Raw genomic sequence first — 16,791 nt, forward strand, 5'->3', positions numbered from 1 at the left:
TTGTCGGAAGTGGATTTTTTTAATTGTGTCGGATGCGTATGTTTTAACTTGTATTTGATTATCTTGCTAATCTATGGCCATTTTGGTTTATTATGTTGCATTGTACCACTCGATTGGCCTAGGCAACATTTTTATGTGCCTAATGCGATTCTGGACTTTATCGTGAATTTTTTCTCCATTTTCTGAGTCTATTTATAGTTTAATCATATGCGCTAGAGAATACTATATATGTGATATCTGAGTAAACAAATGTGCTACCTTGTGTCTTGCATGTGCTACCGATTTGGGTATATGCGCTGTAGAAATATGTAAAAGCGCTGCAAAATGTTGTGTATGCGTTGTCTTTCTCTGTATACGCGTTATTTCATCTAGTAAATGCACTAGACTAGTTAATAAAAGTGTTGATTTGATTGATATATGCATTGAACTATTTTGCATATGTGATGTAGTACTTTGTATATGTGCTAATGTATTGGGTGAATGCATCAGACTACTCTGTTCTGTGTTTGTGGTTATTTTATCAGCTTGAGTCAATTTTCTGAATTTGTCGTTTGTACTAGAGGCTGTATTCCAGTTCCTTGTGATTTTTGTGAAGGTTTATTTGATCTATAATGGATTGTTGGCATTTTGTGATTTAGCAAGATGTATTTGCCTTGCTCGAGTATTTGTGTATCTATATGGTTCCAGCAAGATGATATTGCCTTGCTGAGAATGTTGTGATATTTTTGGCTGAGCAAGATGGATCGTGCCTTTCTCATGATTGCAGATTTTATTTGAGGCTCTTGGTTTCTTTGTAATTTGACATTATGACATTTTGGTTATTGGTTCATTTGTGAATGGTTTTATGAGATTATTGTTATGTGGTTTTGATTGAGCCTCCTTATTGTTGTTTACCCTAAGGTCTTGGAACATGGTTAGGGGGAGTGGCTTTCATGAGTTGGTAGGGGTCATATGAGAATAGAACCCCAAGAGGTTCCTTGTAAGGATGCTTGTGGGTATAGACTTCCAGGATCTCATTGAAAGTTTTCATGTTAATCAAGTGATAACCTTAATAATTAATTAGATGGGTTAGGAAATTAAAATTTATCTAATCAAGATAATAATTGAGCTTTTGTGCCCCATCTCATAGCCCTTGAGGAATGACTTGGGATGAGCTTGGGAAGGCCATAACAATGGCAAACCAAACTCCCTTGATTCTCAGGTAGAGACGGTTCCGCGTGTCTATTAGGGGTGTGGATTGCCCTTCTAAGTTGTGAGGGTAGCATGTGATGACACTCTTCCCTACATGTGTCCTTGTTCCTTATGTCATGTTTGTTGGAAAGCCTCTGGGAGTTTTATGCTTTCATTTCAACTTTGTGGTGTGATTTTATTGTTGCTTATGTGGTTGTTTTTCTATGGAGATATTGTTATGTTCATGTCCTTTGGTTGTTAGGTGTCAGCCTAGCTCTAGAGTGTGTGTGGGACCTTGTGTTATCTCTTAGCATAGGGGGTGGTTCCTTAATGGTTCCACATTGCCGGGTGGTTCTAGAGTGTGTGTGGGACCTTGTGTCATCTCCTAGCACGGGGGGTGGTTCCTTAATGGTTCCACATGGTTGAGTGGTTTGATACCTTCTTCCATTGGGATGTTCTCTTCATTGGATGTCCATGCATGGATGTGGATTCTCTATCTCTTCAGTTCGTGATTAGATTCATGGAGTAGATTGTTGTATATCTATGAGAGTGGCTAGTCATTATTGTATCATGTATAATGAGTTAGGTACACTTGTAGATTGGAGACCATGTATCTTGATGTAAGACAATATTGTAATCATTGTAATTGGGAAATGATTTAGTTGGTTTTGATTATTATTCTTGTAATTGAGATGTGTTGTAATCCATATTAGTTATTTGATGTATCTTGGATGTTCAATATTCATGTAGTGGAAAAATTAATTCATAATGGAATAAAATATATTATTAGGGCTAGTATTATGAGTGTCTTATGATTTGAATTAAGAAGATAGACTAGTGATGCATGGATTAAAGTAAGGAAAAGATTATACTTTAGGAAAGTTAACTTGTATATTGGAATAGTTCTTAATTGGTTGGGATTAAGTGTTAGGAACATTTGAACTTGGTGCATTTAAAATGAACCTATAGTTAGGATTAAACGGGGGTTTTATTGGATAGGCATTAAAGGCAATATAAATGGATATCTTTTATGATCTTTAGAAGATAGGATTATAGGATAATTCATGGATGATTATGATGTGGTTAAATTCATGATGTTGTTATTGTAGTTAAGAAATGACGTTAAGATACCCTAAGAAATGTTAGTTAATGAGATGCTATTTATTTCGGCTTGCGTACTTATGTTCTTATGATCATGTTAGAAGAATTTGATTATGTGCATGATTAGAAGATGATAATGTGATATGATCTGTTTATTTGAGTTTCATATGTGATGCATTGTAGTATATATATATTTTTAAAAATTTATCCCTATTTGTATGTTAGTTGGTTTATTTCTCTAGGGTATTTGGCGGGCATTACATATTATAATTTAAAAAAAAAACAAAAAAACTCAATAAATGACAAAATTAAGATAGTCATACTCCACCAATTAAACTACAACCTTTAACATAAAGTTTGTCCCTCTCATAAACTCTTTTTCCTCATTGTACCTATAAAAAATTGTAATAGCTAACAAAATTAAGAGAGTCAAGAACTAAGTACCACATATTCCACCAAAATAAATCCCAATTTTATTTCTTGTTTATTATATTTATAAAAAAATTAAAACTCAATAAATGATAAAATTAAAAATCAGTCATACTCTACCAATTAAAATACAATCTTTAACATAAAGTTGTTCCCTCATAAACTCTTTTTCCTCATTGTACATATAAAAAATAACAATAGGTGGCAAAATTAAGAGAGTTAAGAACTAAGAAATATCTATTCCACTAAAATAAATCTCAAATTTATTTCTTATTAATTATTGTACAAACAAAATAAATATCAATAAATAACAAAATAAAAAATCAGTCAATACTCCACCAATTAAACTACGTCCTTTAATATAAAGTTGTTCCCTCCCAACCCTTCAACCTAGTGGAGGTTAAACCTTTATTCATTGATCCATCCACCCCCTAGGAAAAACACATTTAAGATTCCTAATTTGTCGTGACGTTCAAATCAATGCGCAAAGATGTTAAATCATTTTGGATTCGTGACAATTACAGGGATTCGATCTTCAAACCAATCTCTTACAAGTCCGTGCACTCTATATAGTGTTTTCAAAGTTGGAGAACAACCAGTCACAATTAGAAGCCCTAATGGAGTGCAGCCTGTCCCTCATTCTATATATACAGTGACAGGCCAATTTGAAGGTGTCATTCCTAGAGAAAAAGACTCTTTTTTCTTCAGTGAGGTCAATTTGAAGGTTTCATTTCTAATCATAGGGTTTTAATGGAGCGAAAAGGACTGCTTTTCCTTCCGGTGCTCTTTCTCTCTGTAATTTTAATGGCTCTTCTCAATCTGGAAAAGAGAAAGCACGCCGGCGAAGTCCTGGAGTACGAGAGCCACGGCTGGTTCAGAGAATCCGCCGCTTGGGACGCAAAAGGCCGGAGATTTCTCGTTTCGTTCATGGAAGGCGGCCTGGGACAGATCGGCGAGACTTCAAAGGAAGAATATACAGTCGTAAAGGACGGTGATTACGCCGGCAAAGCAACGCTAGGGTTAGAAATCGACCTCCCCCGGGGTCGAACCCTGGTCGCTGTCGCGGACCTGTTTGGGAAAAATTACAGCGCCCTGGCTGCCTACGATATGGCCACGTGGCAGCGGATTTTCCTCGTCCAGCTCAGCAGCGCGGGAGCTAAGTCCCTGGCCGATGACGTGGCAGTTGACGCGGAAGGTAACTCTTACGTCACGGATGCGTATGGCAACGTCATCTGGAAGGTGAGTCCGGAGGGTTCTGTGGTGGCCGTGATTTCTAGCCCGGCGTTCAATTCCGTTCCGGCGACGTTGCCGTTTAATATGGTGGGGTTGAACGGGATTGTTTATCACCCTGGCGGTTACCTGCTGGCGGTTCACACTTGGGCTGGCGTTCTGTTTAAGATTAGCCTTGACGGTCAGCACGTGACCGCGGTGAATATGAGCAGCTTTTTGGTGATGGGTGACGGCTTGGAGCTGCTTACGCCTGAGCGGCTGGTCGTAGCGGGTATGCCCTCCGCTAGGATTGTTGAAAGTAGGGATGACTGGCGGTCTGCTAAACTGACTCACAGGTACGTGGGGCCCATGCATCGTGGTGCTACTGCGGTTACGGTTAAGGATGGTAAGGCGTTTGTTAGTCATATTTTGGGTTTGGGGTTGAGGAAAAGGACGCACCTTATTACCGAGGCTGTTTTTAAACCAGTCAGCCTTTAGGTAAAAGAGGTAGTTTTTATGGTTGGGGGGTTGACATTTAGGTGAAGAGTAGTTAAAGTCTTGTGATTTCAGTTCACCCAAGTTGTATGTTGTGTTAGATGGACTTTCAATTATTATTTAGATAATATAGTTAGGGTGTTTATGGTTTTTTTAAAGTTTAAATATATATGAAAATAAAATGGAGTTGTCAAATTAAATGATTATCTTATAAAAAAGAGAATATATTTTGTCTATAACAAGTGAGTTTGGTTTATGGGAGCATGAGGTGAAATCTTGTACCTTTAAGTTAAATTATTAAGAAGGGGACATTATAGATTTCTTGATAATGAAAGGCATTGAAGTTTTATAGACATCGAAGATTCTTTTATTTCATTTTGTTTTGTTGAAGTCTTTCTTTCAAAAAATTAGTTTAAGATGGTAATTAGATCATTAAGATTGGCAGGATATGTAATATTATATTATTATTTATTGGATTTAGATTATATTTAGTTATTTATTAAAATCAAAGTACAATTAATTGTTCTTTGCTCATTTCACATTATTTTTTTAGATAAATATGTTTGAAAAATGAGATTATCCTTAATAAGAAATAAGGTTTATCTCATTACAAAATCCAAACAAAAGTAAGCTCTCTTTTAGTAGAAAATAATAAAATCATAAAGAAAAAAATATAGATCTTATAATTAGGTAATCCAATTCATTTGGTTGCACATTCAATTGAAAAACTTAGAAAATACTAAAAAAATAAAATAAAATTGTTTAATTGATTGGTTAATCAGCTTATTCCAAACATTTATTTGAAAAACAAATAAACTAAATAGTCAAGTATTTGTTTACATTTAGGTAGCAACTACATGTAAAATTTTCAATTTGACAACTTTAAGAAATAGAAGAATATTTGAACATATGCACATTTAAATGATGAATAAATACCAAATTTGGATGCCCCACACAACTGAAATTGATGCTAAACAACAATATGACAAAATTGCAAAACCCTTATCAATCAAAATATACAAGTACCAACTTACCCACAAATGATAAAAATATGACAATTTTAAGCAAGAGGTGTTCCCTTATTTGAAGGGAATGACGAGCATTACATGTCAAACAAAATTACCATTCTCACGTCCGTACACATGCAACGTGATTGAAGAGCTGTCGTTCGTTTATCAATTTTTACCATCATGTAACTTCAGTTTGAATAGGCAAATCAAATTTATGTTTTTGATGATGGCTAATCCATTATTAGCATTAGTACTCTTGTGATGATGAAATTTGGCCTGCAAGGGTGAAAATGATTGCATTGCCTTGCACTGGAGGCTGCATTATTACAAGGAGGAGATGAATAACTTTTCTCCATTAAAGAAGAATGAAATGAACCAAAAAAAAATATGATGGGGATTATTTTGAAATTGTATTTTGTTTCAAAGTCAGCAAATTTTGTTCCTCAAGCTTAAATTGTGTGTTTTGTTTGGTCATATTTGTTTTTGATTAGGAAAGCAAGGATTAACAAGGCCCATACCCTTTACAAAAGGAACAAAATAGGGGTGCTCACCACAAAGAACAAAAGAGGCCACAACAAGGCACAACACATAGGTCCAAATGATCGTAAACAACATTAGCCAAACAAATGCAAAAGGAATAAGAGGCTACAAGATGACATACAACCCCAAGGCCAACAAGGCCAAAACCAACACAGAATCAAAATACTCCTTGCAAGGAACAGTAAGAAGACAACCCACAAAGTGGTGCAACCTTACAAGGGGGATGAGAGGGTCCCCAAGTCAACTAGAAGATCAAGGTGGCCACACCCCAACAGGAACTCAAACCCCCTTCAACAAAACCCCTATTCACCTCAACAAAATAGAAGCCCACCTCAATAGTAGCAGAAAACGAGAACACTGTCAGACTAGTAAGCCAACCACGAGTCCAATTAATAGCCAAACAACCATAGAGGAGAGAAGACCACCAAGAATAACCATCAACCTCTTTCTTGTAGCCAATCACCACCTCTATAGAGGACACATCCATCTCCATAGGATCCGTGAAAGAAGAAGAGAATCGAAGAAGCTAAGCTCTCATCATGGTGAACGAAACACACCCCACCTCAATAGGGGCAAAATCAAACTCCAAAGTAGCCTCGAAGGTGAGCACGACCCCGAAATTGATTCCAATCCATAACCAAAAACTAACATTGAAGCTAGGGCGAGCCCTTGAAAACTAGCAACTAACCCCTAGCCATCAGATATAACAAGACTACTGTCTGTACAAACTAAAATGGACAATCTCATCGAAAAGACAAAATGCAACCCAATGATGTTCACAGTAACCACTACAGTCCAATTCCAAAAGGCATAACTCCCACCACTTGAATCTGGAATAGGTGCCATCATCAAATTCACAACGAAGATAACAACTTGGGGAACAAGACCCCATTTTCACCGAACACCAAGAGCCACCCGTAGGGCCCTACAAGTTCTATGTGGGACAAACCCCCACCGCAACCCAACATACCACAAAAGGCATTCACAAAGTTTCCAAGGATAGTGAGGGCAATGTCCCAAACACTTGTAGGGGTCCAAAGAAACCATCGCAACACCATCAAGTACCACATAAACACACCCAAAATAGAGGGGTCAAGTGGTAAGCACCAAGGCGAAGCCAACACCCCGCATATCAGCAGGCGATTCCAACAACAAAATGCAGTCACCATACCAAGCCCAGAACCCCCAGGTTGCATGTACCCACGTACTAAGATACACTTAGCAACAACCAAAATGTAACTGCAATCCCAAAAGCTAGGTTTGGCCATGCACAAATTTGTCACGAAGACCTTCAGAGCTAAGCTCAAAACAAAGACCCAATCCGGGACAGCGTAGGGAACCACCAAGATACACCAAAGAACACAAGATCCAAGCCAAGAGGAGTCATGCCAACAACAATAATAGCTCCCATAGGTCCTATGGCCATCATGAAGCAGCAATCCAACTCCACATAGGGAGCACCCACAGTGGAGTGCAATTCAAATCTGAAACCTCGCACCAGAACAGACCTTAAAGAAAAGAAGGTCTTGACCAACATCTCTGCCCTGAGAATCACTTCTATTAAATCATCAACAACAGAGGAGCCAAAACCCTTTGTAGTGAAAAACTCCTCACTAGTGCCAAACTCAGCACAAAGCACAACCTGAACAAGGACATACCATACCTTAATATCAGAGCCACCAGTTTTCATAGTCTTAAAATCCATTGAAAACCCCTGCACAAGCAAACTCCTCCTCAGTAGGGGTCTCCACCCAAAAGGTAACCAGAAAAAACCCACCTTCAAAGGGCTTTTGGGCATGGCCAAGGCAAAAAAGCTGAGAGACAAACTCTAGAACCCACATAGAACAAAGGAAGCCCACTCTGGAGCACACCTATGAAGGCAAAAAAACATAAAGTAGAGAGCTTGAGCCTATAGCACACATACATTATGGGTTCTACGAACATAAACCCCAACCAATGACCACAAACACCACTACAGATTGCCCAAAACAGGGCGCCAAGGGGAGAAAAGTAGCCTACTCAACAACTAACTCACCAAACCATAAATCCCAAGCAAGGCCAACATGACTGCCATGGGGACCATCCTGTGCCTCACACAGAGGGAAAGGAGAGTCAATTCTCACTGCAAGCAGGAGACCAATCCACCATCAACATCGGCTCCAAGAATGTTCCCAGCAACACCATCTCTAACACATCCCCTGCAACCACAACCAACAAAAGGGAAGGTCATCCAAACCTATAAGGCCTTGGGGGAACAAAGGATTAGCACCTAACGAAACACGAGGCCTCCGGAAATAGGTGAATCTCTATCATCGTTAGTCTCAACATCACCGCCATCTCATTCAATTTGAAAACCAGAGTTTCCCGCTCCTCCGCTCCACTCTGCCATCATCGTTGGTCATATTTGTTATTTGGTAGTCCATGCTGATTTTAGTGGAAGTTAGGATAAGAGTTTCTTTAAATTGAATATAAGATGATTGTAAAAATCAAATTGGATATTTTTAAATATAGAAATTCTAAATATAATGAATTTATAAAAAATATATAAATAGAAGTGTTCTAAAATAAGTAGAAGGAATTGTTTGAAATAATATAAAGGAAAATATTTTATATCATTTTAAAATATATTTTTATTTTTATTATCAATATTTTCATTTCTTTTATTTAATTTTTTTTTAAAATTTTTAAAATATATTAATAAAAAATTAAATTTTAATGTTTTTCCCATTTCAATGATTCAAATCCATATCATATATGAACCGAGCCAGCTAACTTGTTAGTTCAACTGTCCACATTTCCAGATAGATGTGCAAAATAATTGCATCCTCTTTTTGTTTACAAGGATACAAAAATGAGAAGTTTATAGTTGTAGGATGGGTTTCATGGAGGGGTTTAAGCTTGGTATGGGATTATTTGAACTCTTTTCTTGGAAAATAGGAGCTCCTATTTTTAGGCTTGCATATTTGAGTAGGTGAAAATGGGTCGGGGTTAGAAATTGCTCCACCAACTTAGAAATGTTAGCTTATGCATGTTATTTATCAGTTGTCAAACATCTAAGTTTAGATTTCTCTTAAAAAAAATTGGAGGAAAAACGACTTTTTTACTTGTTTTTATCATAGAAGACAAAGGTATTCTATTCATGAGACCACCAACTTCCTTAATTTTCAGAGCTTAAACTTTAAAATATTTGAATGAATATTTGAACTCAACACCATCTAGGTGCCTACAACATAAACTTTAAATTTATTGGAAACAAAATTATTTGTAGGACATGGTTTGTTGAATGAGACTTGTGATCCTATTTTTAATGCTATGTTACACGAATAAAATAAATTTTGCTCTTTAAAATAAATTTTTTAGTTTTAATAATTTTAATGTAATTTATTTTAGTTTTTGATATTTTTATTTGAAATAAAATTTTATTTTTTGTTGAATTTATTTAAGGTAATTTAATTATATTCAAGTTCAAATCTACAATAAGTTTGTATTTGTTAATAGAGAGTTTATCATAATATATTATTTAATTTTTTAGATGAATATTTTATTAATATTTTAATTTTAAAAAATTCAAAGATTAGTTTTATTTTTTAATTTGACCATTTATCAATTTGGAAAAATTACAAAAGATACAAGAAGAGAAATGTCATATTTGAGGGGAGAAAAATGAATGCATCTATTCAGGCTCGAAAACGAACTTGTAGTACCAACGACATGCATCGACTTACATGTCCGAGACATGCATACCATGCCAACTTGCCGCAGTGGCCAGACCCATGGTATGTGACGTAAAGTTGTCGTTGACTCGCCGATTTCAATCCTCGGGGCCCACGCGAAATTACGTGGACATGCCAAAGGACGACCGCGGCTCGCTTCGTGGCTACCAGCGGTTTTTTGTGCATAACATGCACACTAAAAGCTACAAAATAAAAAAACCAGCGACGAATAAAGAAACCGCGTTTAGATGACATACCTGGCGAGAAAAAGAGGGCACGGGCTCCAAAAAACGCACATTAAAAGCTACAAAATAAAGAAACCGCCGGCGAATGAAGAAACCATGTTCAGACGACATACCTGGTAGGAAAAAGAGGGCGCGGGCTCCAAAAAATTGTACGTTCGTCGGACAATAGGCTAACATGGCGCATTTTTTATGCGCCTAACATGGAAAAAAGCAGACTAGCATGCAAACAAAAACATTGTTGTTTGACTGCAGAGCAAGTTTATTGTTTGACTACAGAGAAAGTTTGTTGTTGAGTGTAGAGCAAGTTCATTGTTCAACAAGGGCAGATTTGAGCACTGTTTGAGGGCAAACTTTTGCAGTTTTGTGTATCGTGTTGCGGCTTGGGCTGGAGGCATAATGTGGGAAAATGCACACTTTATTGTTGAAGCATAGAGCAAGTTTATTGTTCAAGGGTGGATTTCACCATTGTTCAGGGCAGATTTTTGTGTCGTGCTGCAGCTTGGGCTGGACAAGCGTTTCGTGGGAGCGACAGCAAGGCGTGAGGTATGTTGAAATCTGCCTGTATAGCTCAAATATTTCCTATTTCATAGAGGTTAGGTTATCATTTGCGAGCTATGCTTTAAAATTTGTGTTTAAAATCAACATGGTTTGCATTTTATGTTTAAAATCAATATGGTTTGCCTGTATAACTCAAATATTTGTCTGTTTTGGAGCTAGAATAGATGCGTACCGTCGCATTAGGGTTAGAGATGGTGTGGGACACATTTATTCTGGCTCCAAAAAACATTAAGCTGTGACTAACAAGCGATGTTAGTCCCCCCTTTTGAACCCTAGGTTTTTTATTGGATGGTTGAGATTGCGCTAGGGTTAGAAGTCGTTAGAAGCCGTGTTAGTGCCAGATTAGACACAGCCATGTTTGAAGCTGCGTTGATTGGTCGCGTTAGGGTTAGATTTAGAATAGATCACGTTATTGTCGTTTTGCGGGTTAACATGTTGGGCGGGTTATCTTTGTAATCGTAGATTTTCGATTGGATGGTTGGGATTGGGTTAGAAGTTGCGTTAGGTTTTCGATTGGTCATATTAGGGTTAGAAGTTGCGTTAGGTTTTCGATTGGTTGTGTTAGGTTTTTGATTGATTGCGTTAGAGTTAGAAGTCGCGAACACAGGTCGTGTTAGTTATAATCGTTGTTTCACGGGTTTGTAATTTGGGCTTAACCCGCGAAGTAGCGAAATGATGAAATTCGCAAGCGGTTGTGTTTATTCACGCAAAATTGTGAAAGTACTTAAAACTGTGTGTTAGTCACAATCGTCGTCCAGCGGGTGGTCAGATGGTTTGACCTGTGAAGTTGTGAAATTGCGAAAGCCCGTAACAACCCGTGTTAGTCACAATCGTCGTCCAACGGGTGGTCAGATGGTTTGACCTGTGAAGTTGTGAAATTGCGAAAGCCCGTAACAACCCGTGTTAGTCGCAATCGTTGTTTCGCGATGGTAGAGAATGTGTTTAATAGGTCACGCGCGAAAGTGCGAAATCACCTAACACAGTGTGTTAGTCGCAATCGTTGTCTCGTGAGTCAACAAATGGGATTGACCCGTGAAGTCGCCAAATTGTGAAAGTGTATCACACGCGGTGTTAGTCTTCATCGCTACTTCGCAGTAGTAGAGAATGCATTGAAGAGGTCATTCACGAAATTGCGAATGAGGACAACACGACGTGTTAGTCGTCATTTCCCTCTCGTGGGTCAACAGATGTTATTGACCCTTGAAGTAGCGAAATTTCAAAAGCGTACTCACACTGTGTTAGTCGAAATCGCTGCTTCGCACTAATAGAGAATGTGTTTAACAAGTCGTGCGCGAATGTGCGAAATCACCTAACACAATGTGTTAGTCTCATTCGTTGTCTCGCGAGTCAACAAATGGCATTGACCCGTGAATTCATGAAATTGTGAAAGCGTATCACACGCGGTGTTAGTCTTCATTGCTGCTTCGCAGTAGTAGAGAATGCATTGAAGAGGTCATGCAAGAAATTGTGAATGAGGCTAAAGGAAATGTCGGGCATGCAGTTTGCAAAATAGCGAAGGCACATAACATGTTATGTTTGTCGCATTTGCGGTTTCGCGAGAGTAAAGAAAATGTCGAGAACACAGTTTGCAAAACAACGAAGGCGCATAACATGCTATATTAGTCGCATTCGCAATTTCACGAGGGTAAAGGAAATGTCAGGCATGCAGTTCGCGAAACATCGAAGGCACATAACACGCTATGTTAGGAAAAAGGAAAATGTCGGGAGCGCAGTCCGCGAAACAACGAAGGTGCATAACACACAATGTTAGTTGCATTCGCCGTTTCACGAAGATAAAGAAAATATCGGTCATGCAGTTCGTGAAACAACGAAGGCGCATAACATGCTATGTTAGTCACATTCATGATCTCGCGAGGCTAAATGAAATGTCGTGCACGCAGTCCGTGAAAGAAAGAAGGCACATAACACGCAATGCTAGTCAAATTCGCCGTATCGTGAGGATAACAAAGATGCAGGCCACACAGTCCATGAAATAATGAAAGTGCATGACACGCAATATCTAAAGAAGGTGGTGGGTAAATGAGATATAACCAAATGACAAGGAGAACATCAGACCATTTATAACCTATTTTCATCTCCAAATTCTCATTCGAGGACGGATAATTTGTGAGTCAGGGTCAAAGGTAGAATTCGGGAGCAAAATTCAGTGGCGACTTGCAAGTAAGTATTCAGTCTCTCCCTCAAGATGATATCTGTAGAGGCGTGTTTGCAAGTAAGAAATACGCAGAAAAAATGCCTAAAAGAAAAGGGGAAACCGGGGATAGACAAAGCTCAAAACGAGAGGTCAGCCCAGAAAAAAAAATCTAGGATGGTAAACCCGACCAAGAGGCCTATGCAAAAATCATTGTTAGATGCATTGCTTGGTTCTACAAATACATTAGCTAAGTGTGTTTTTAAAGACACTTTAGAGGGTTGCAGAGATGCTTTAATCCTACTTTCCGGAAAAGACCTATTTTGGTTTTTCTATAAAAACATAAATGAAAAAAATTCCAATATCAAACACTTGGACGTACGATGTAGCCAAATTAATCATGCCAAATGTGTTTATAGACCATGAGTTGATTCAGGTATTGGCTGACAATTATGACCCTGTCACTAAAGTTGTGAGGATGTTGAGTGGGAAACCTTTGGTGGTAATTACTAGGTCTGCCATTATTGATTGTTTCACATTGAACAAAGAAGCCCTCACTAAGGTAGACCTACAACAATTTAAAATGGACTATGACATGTTATTGAGGACATACAGGAAAGATGAGCTCCCATATCATAGGAGAAGGGGTGTGAACAACCAACGGTTGATGGTTACAGGGAGTGAGCCATTCCCCGTTGATGATTTCCTTGGGCATTTCCAAAAAACCTACTTTGCCTTGTGTTAGATTTTGGGGGAGGATGCCAGTAAGTTTTATGTTCATGGCTATGAGAATTCAAAACTCAGATGTCAATCTGGAGTTTGATTTTGCTTCAAAAATTGAGAGGAGAATACGAGGGCAGTGGGTGGCATGGAAAGAGAAAAAGAGCAGTGATTTCCACCACTATTCCTTATTATGTCATCTTATCTTATTTCAAAAAAGGCAGGCGTTTGCAAAAAGATTGAAATTAGGAATAGTGGATGAAAATGGATACAGGCTCCCAATTCAGTTTTGGTGTTACCTGTGGGATAAGAGATGCAGGGATTCAGATTACAAGGTCTTCCGCGACTCCTTTGTTGCTAGTATTGTTGTTGTTTTCCACATAGCGGTTGACAGATTGTCTCCTGGAATAAGGAAAGTATTGAGACCTTTTGCCTATGACCTTGAGAAGGGTCACACTCACAATTTTACAGATTGGTTTTACATGGGCGATTATACTATTATTAGGGTCTATGGTTGTCCCCAGAGTCCCCATTTACTGCCCATGTTTGTACCAGACATGCTTGCATTTTTGGAATTTATATGGCAGATGTTATGGTTGGAAAGAGAGTTGATCGCTCCAAGGAAGAAAGGGACATTTATGCCTCACCATGTGACATTTGGTGGATTCTCAATTGGATCTAACATGTTGGAAAAGTTACAAAATTACTTAAACAACAATTTCAAGCTGAAACATGGTAAGCAAAGAATGTGTGATCCTGTAAACCACATCGGCTCTGTTATTAAGTCAGTTTCACATGAGTTAGTGATAGAAGAAGACTTGAGCAGTAATCTCACATCAAATGGAGAAATTATGGATAGAAGGAAGAAGTGGGAAATCATAGCAAGAGTTGAAGAGGAAAAGAAACAAAAGGATCCATCTTCCCTAGGTTCTATGTTGTTGTGACAGATGGGTTGGAGTAAAATAGAATTGTGTTTCCAAAATTTTGAAAAGATATATGGCAAATCATCAGGTGTGGAAGCACCACCACAAAAGGTCGAGCCTCCACCAAAGGAACCTGTAGGGGTTGTGATTCAAGAGGTTACGAATAATAAATCCATAGGAGAAGTGCATGAAGAGCGGGATGATACACTTGAAGCTGCTACTGCATTGAGGGTCGTAGGGAGAGAGGAGCCATCTGATCAATCAAATATGGTTCCACCTAGGTACCAGGAAAAGGTACATGGCTATGAGGCCCAAGTAACAAAAGAGGCAAATCCTGCCAATACTAGTGATGAAAGACTGGCCATGTCAATGAGGTTCCTTGATGATGACAAATTCATCCATAGGAATTTGAATATTTCTGGTTAAAGAAAAAATGAAGGAATTTGAAGAGAGGAAACAAGTGAACTTCACGGGAGTAGAGGAAACGAAACATGAGGAGTTGATTGCTCAAACTTTGAAAGAAATGAGATTGGATGAAATAGACTTGACCCTTGCAGAAGCAAGAAAAATTGTTATAAACAGTAGCATGCTCATAATTCCAGGAATGACCATGAAACAAACGTTCTTGTTGGATCAGGTTAGGCAACAAGATGATCCCATGCTAATTGTTGAATTTGATTTAGATGAAGGGGTGAGTAGAATAGGGTATAATCCCAACATTGAGATATTAGCCTTATGGGCGAGCTCTAAAAGTACTCGTAAGACGAAGTTGGTTGAATTGGTAAAGGAAACTCAGGGGGAAACACTTTTCAAATCCATAAAAGAAACATGTCCATTAGAGGCAGCTACAATGTTTACGAGGGATGAAGTAAAGCAAATGCAAGGAAAGTTACATGAACTAGAGGCCAGGAAAAAGGATATGAATGATGAAATAAACAGGTTATATATTGAGAATGCTACATTGAGAGGAAAGCTGGAAGGTCAGCCTAACAATCAAAATAAGGCAATCATTATGTATACGCATGCCCCTTCAAAGAAAATCGATAAAATATGTGACAACAAAGAGTGGACTGAAGAAAAGAAGAAATATGAGAAAGAGATACAGGATATGAGGGCGGCCAATGAGGAGATCCTGCAAAAAATGGCACAAGAAACTCTGTGGGTTTTTGAACAAATTCTCCTACACAGGGTCAACTTTATAGTGGAGAAACTGGAAGAGACATATGGGAGTTATCGCACTTTGTTGAAGATGTTAGAAGTGTTCAAAGAGAATAGGCCCAAATTGGAAAACCTGTCAAACAAATGGCAACTTGCATATGTGACATTGGACACGCTACACAAGGTGACTTAGAGAAACCTTGACACTAAACTGAAAATAAAAGAAACTTGGCAAATGGTGCAAACAATCGAAAGTTGACTCAATGAAGTTAGAAGTATGGAGCAAAAGGTGAGAGCAAAAATTGATTATTTTTACACATTTCAACATTGGACTATCCCTCATATCATGGACAATGAGAAGCATATTCGGGACTTCGATGATTGGAAGAGCGAGTTCACCCAGATTGTAACAAAGATCAATGCACATTTGAAGGAGGAAGGAGATATCAATGTTGAGAGCTTTCATGTGTTTCAAGACGGGATTATAAATGTGGATTTTGGTTACGCCAGGTTTGTTGCAGAGGTCAGGAATTTAACAGACAAGAAGTGGAAAGATCATTTGATGAACATGCCCATCATTCTGAACTTTCAGTGGCCCAATGATTATGAATTTTACCAATAGGAAGTGACTCTTCTGAATGTTCTTGCAAAACGATAACAGAGATTGTCAGGCGCAGAATCTGAGAGTTGCAATCCTCTTCAAATTTGTTTATGTTTTTAATTATGTTTACGCAAATTTGTTCTCTTATTTCTCCATTATGTCAATTAGTTATGAAGAGGTGTCTTGTAACGGTCTGAAGCTTGTTGCTTCTCCCAATTTTGTATAAAAGGGAGATTCCAAGACCAATAGAAAACAGATTAGATCTTCTGAGAATACCGTAACAGTATGTTGTACCTCATTTTAGTGGTGAAATCAATAGAAGAATACAAAAACTTATCTACTCATTTGAAGTGTTAGTTTCAATTTTAGTTTCTTCATTTCAAGAATAAGAAGGGGACATCACATAATATACTCGATTCTAGTGAAATCAAGTGAAGTAAGTTTAGACCACGTTCCAATATATATATATATATATGCAAGCAAAGACATTTGAGAAAGCCACATATAACTATTCTTCATATGCAAACATATGTAACCCTATAACCAATTGAAGAGGCACATATCACCTTGTTCAACCATTCATCATACAAGACATGTAGAAAATCCACATATAACCATTTAGAAAGCATGAAAAACTACACAAGAAACCAGTCAATAACCATTCAAGTTGTTTAAGTGAAGTCAATCACATTTATTGAAAATAACCATTCATGAAGCATTCAAAGTGTTTTCTTAAATGAAACAATTGGATAAAATTCCAATATGTC

The 16,791-nt window shown here is 38.0% G+C and overlaps 1 protein-coding gene across 1 annotated transcript; it reads left to right on the top strand.

The window, feature by feature from the left end:
- Positions 1 to 3,162: 3,162 nt before the first annotated feature.
- Positions 3,163 to 4,757, top strand: LOC131063579 (uncharacterized). Its single transcript, XM_057997438.2, has one exon. It carries the CDS (start codon positions 3,451 to 3,453, stop codon positions 4,405 to 4,407), a length of 957 nt encoding a protein of 318 aa, XP_057853421.2. The 5' UTR covers positions 3,163 to 3,450; the 3' UTR covers positions 4,408 to 4,757.
- The last annotated feature ends 12,034 nt before the right edge of the window (positions 4,758 to 16,791 follow it).

This window comes from Cryptomeria japonica, chromosome 4, assembly GCF_030272615.1.
Source record: "Cryptomeria japonica chromosome 4, Sugi_1.0, whole genome shotgun sequence".
Classification (NCBI taxonomy): Eukaryota; Viridiplantae; Streptophyta; class Pinopsida; order Cupressales; family Cupressaceae; genus Cryptomeria; species Cryptomeria japonica.

Bases quoted from the DNA above. Each gene is read 5' to 3' on its own strand.
- LOC131063579 (XM_057997438.2), top strand. From the start codon at position 3,451: ATGGAGCGAAAAGGACTGCTTTTCCTTCCGGTGCTCTTTCTCTCTGTA.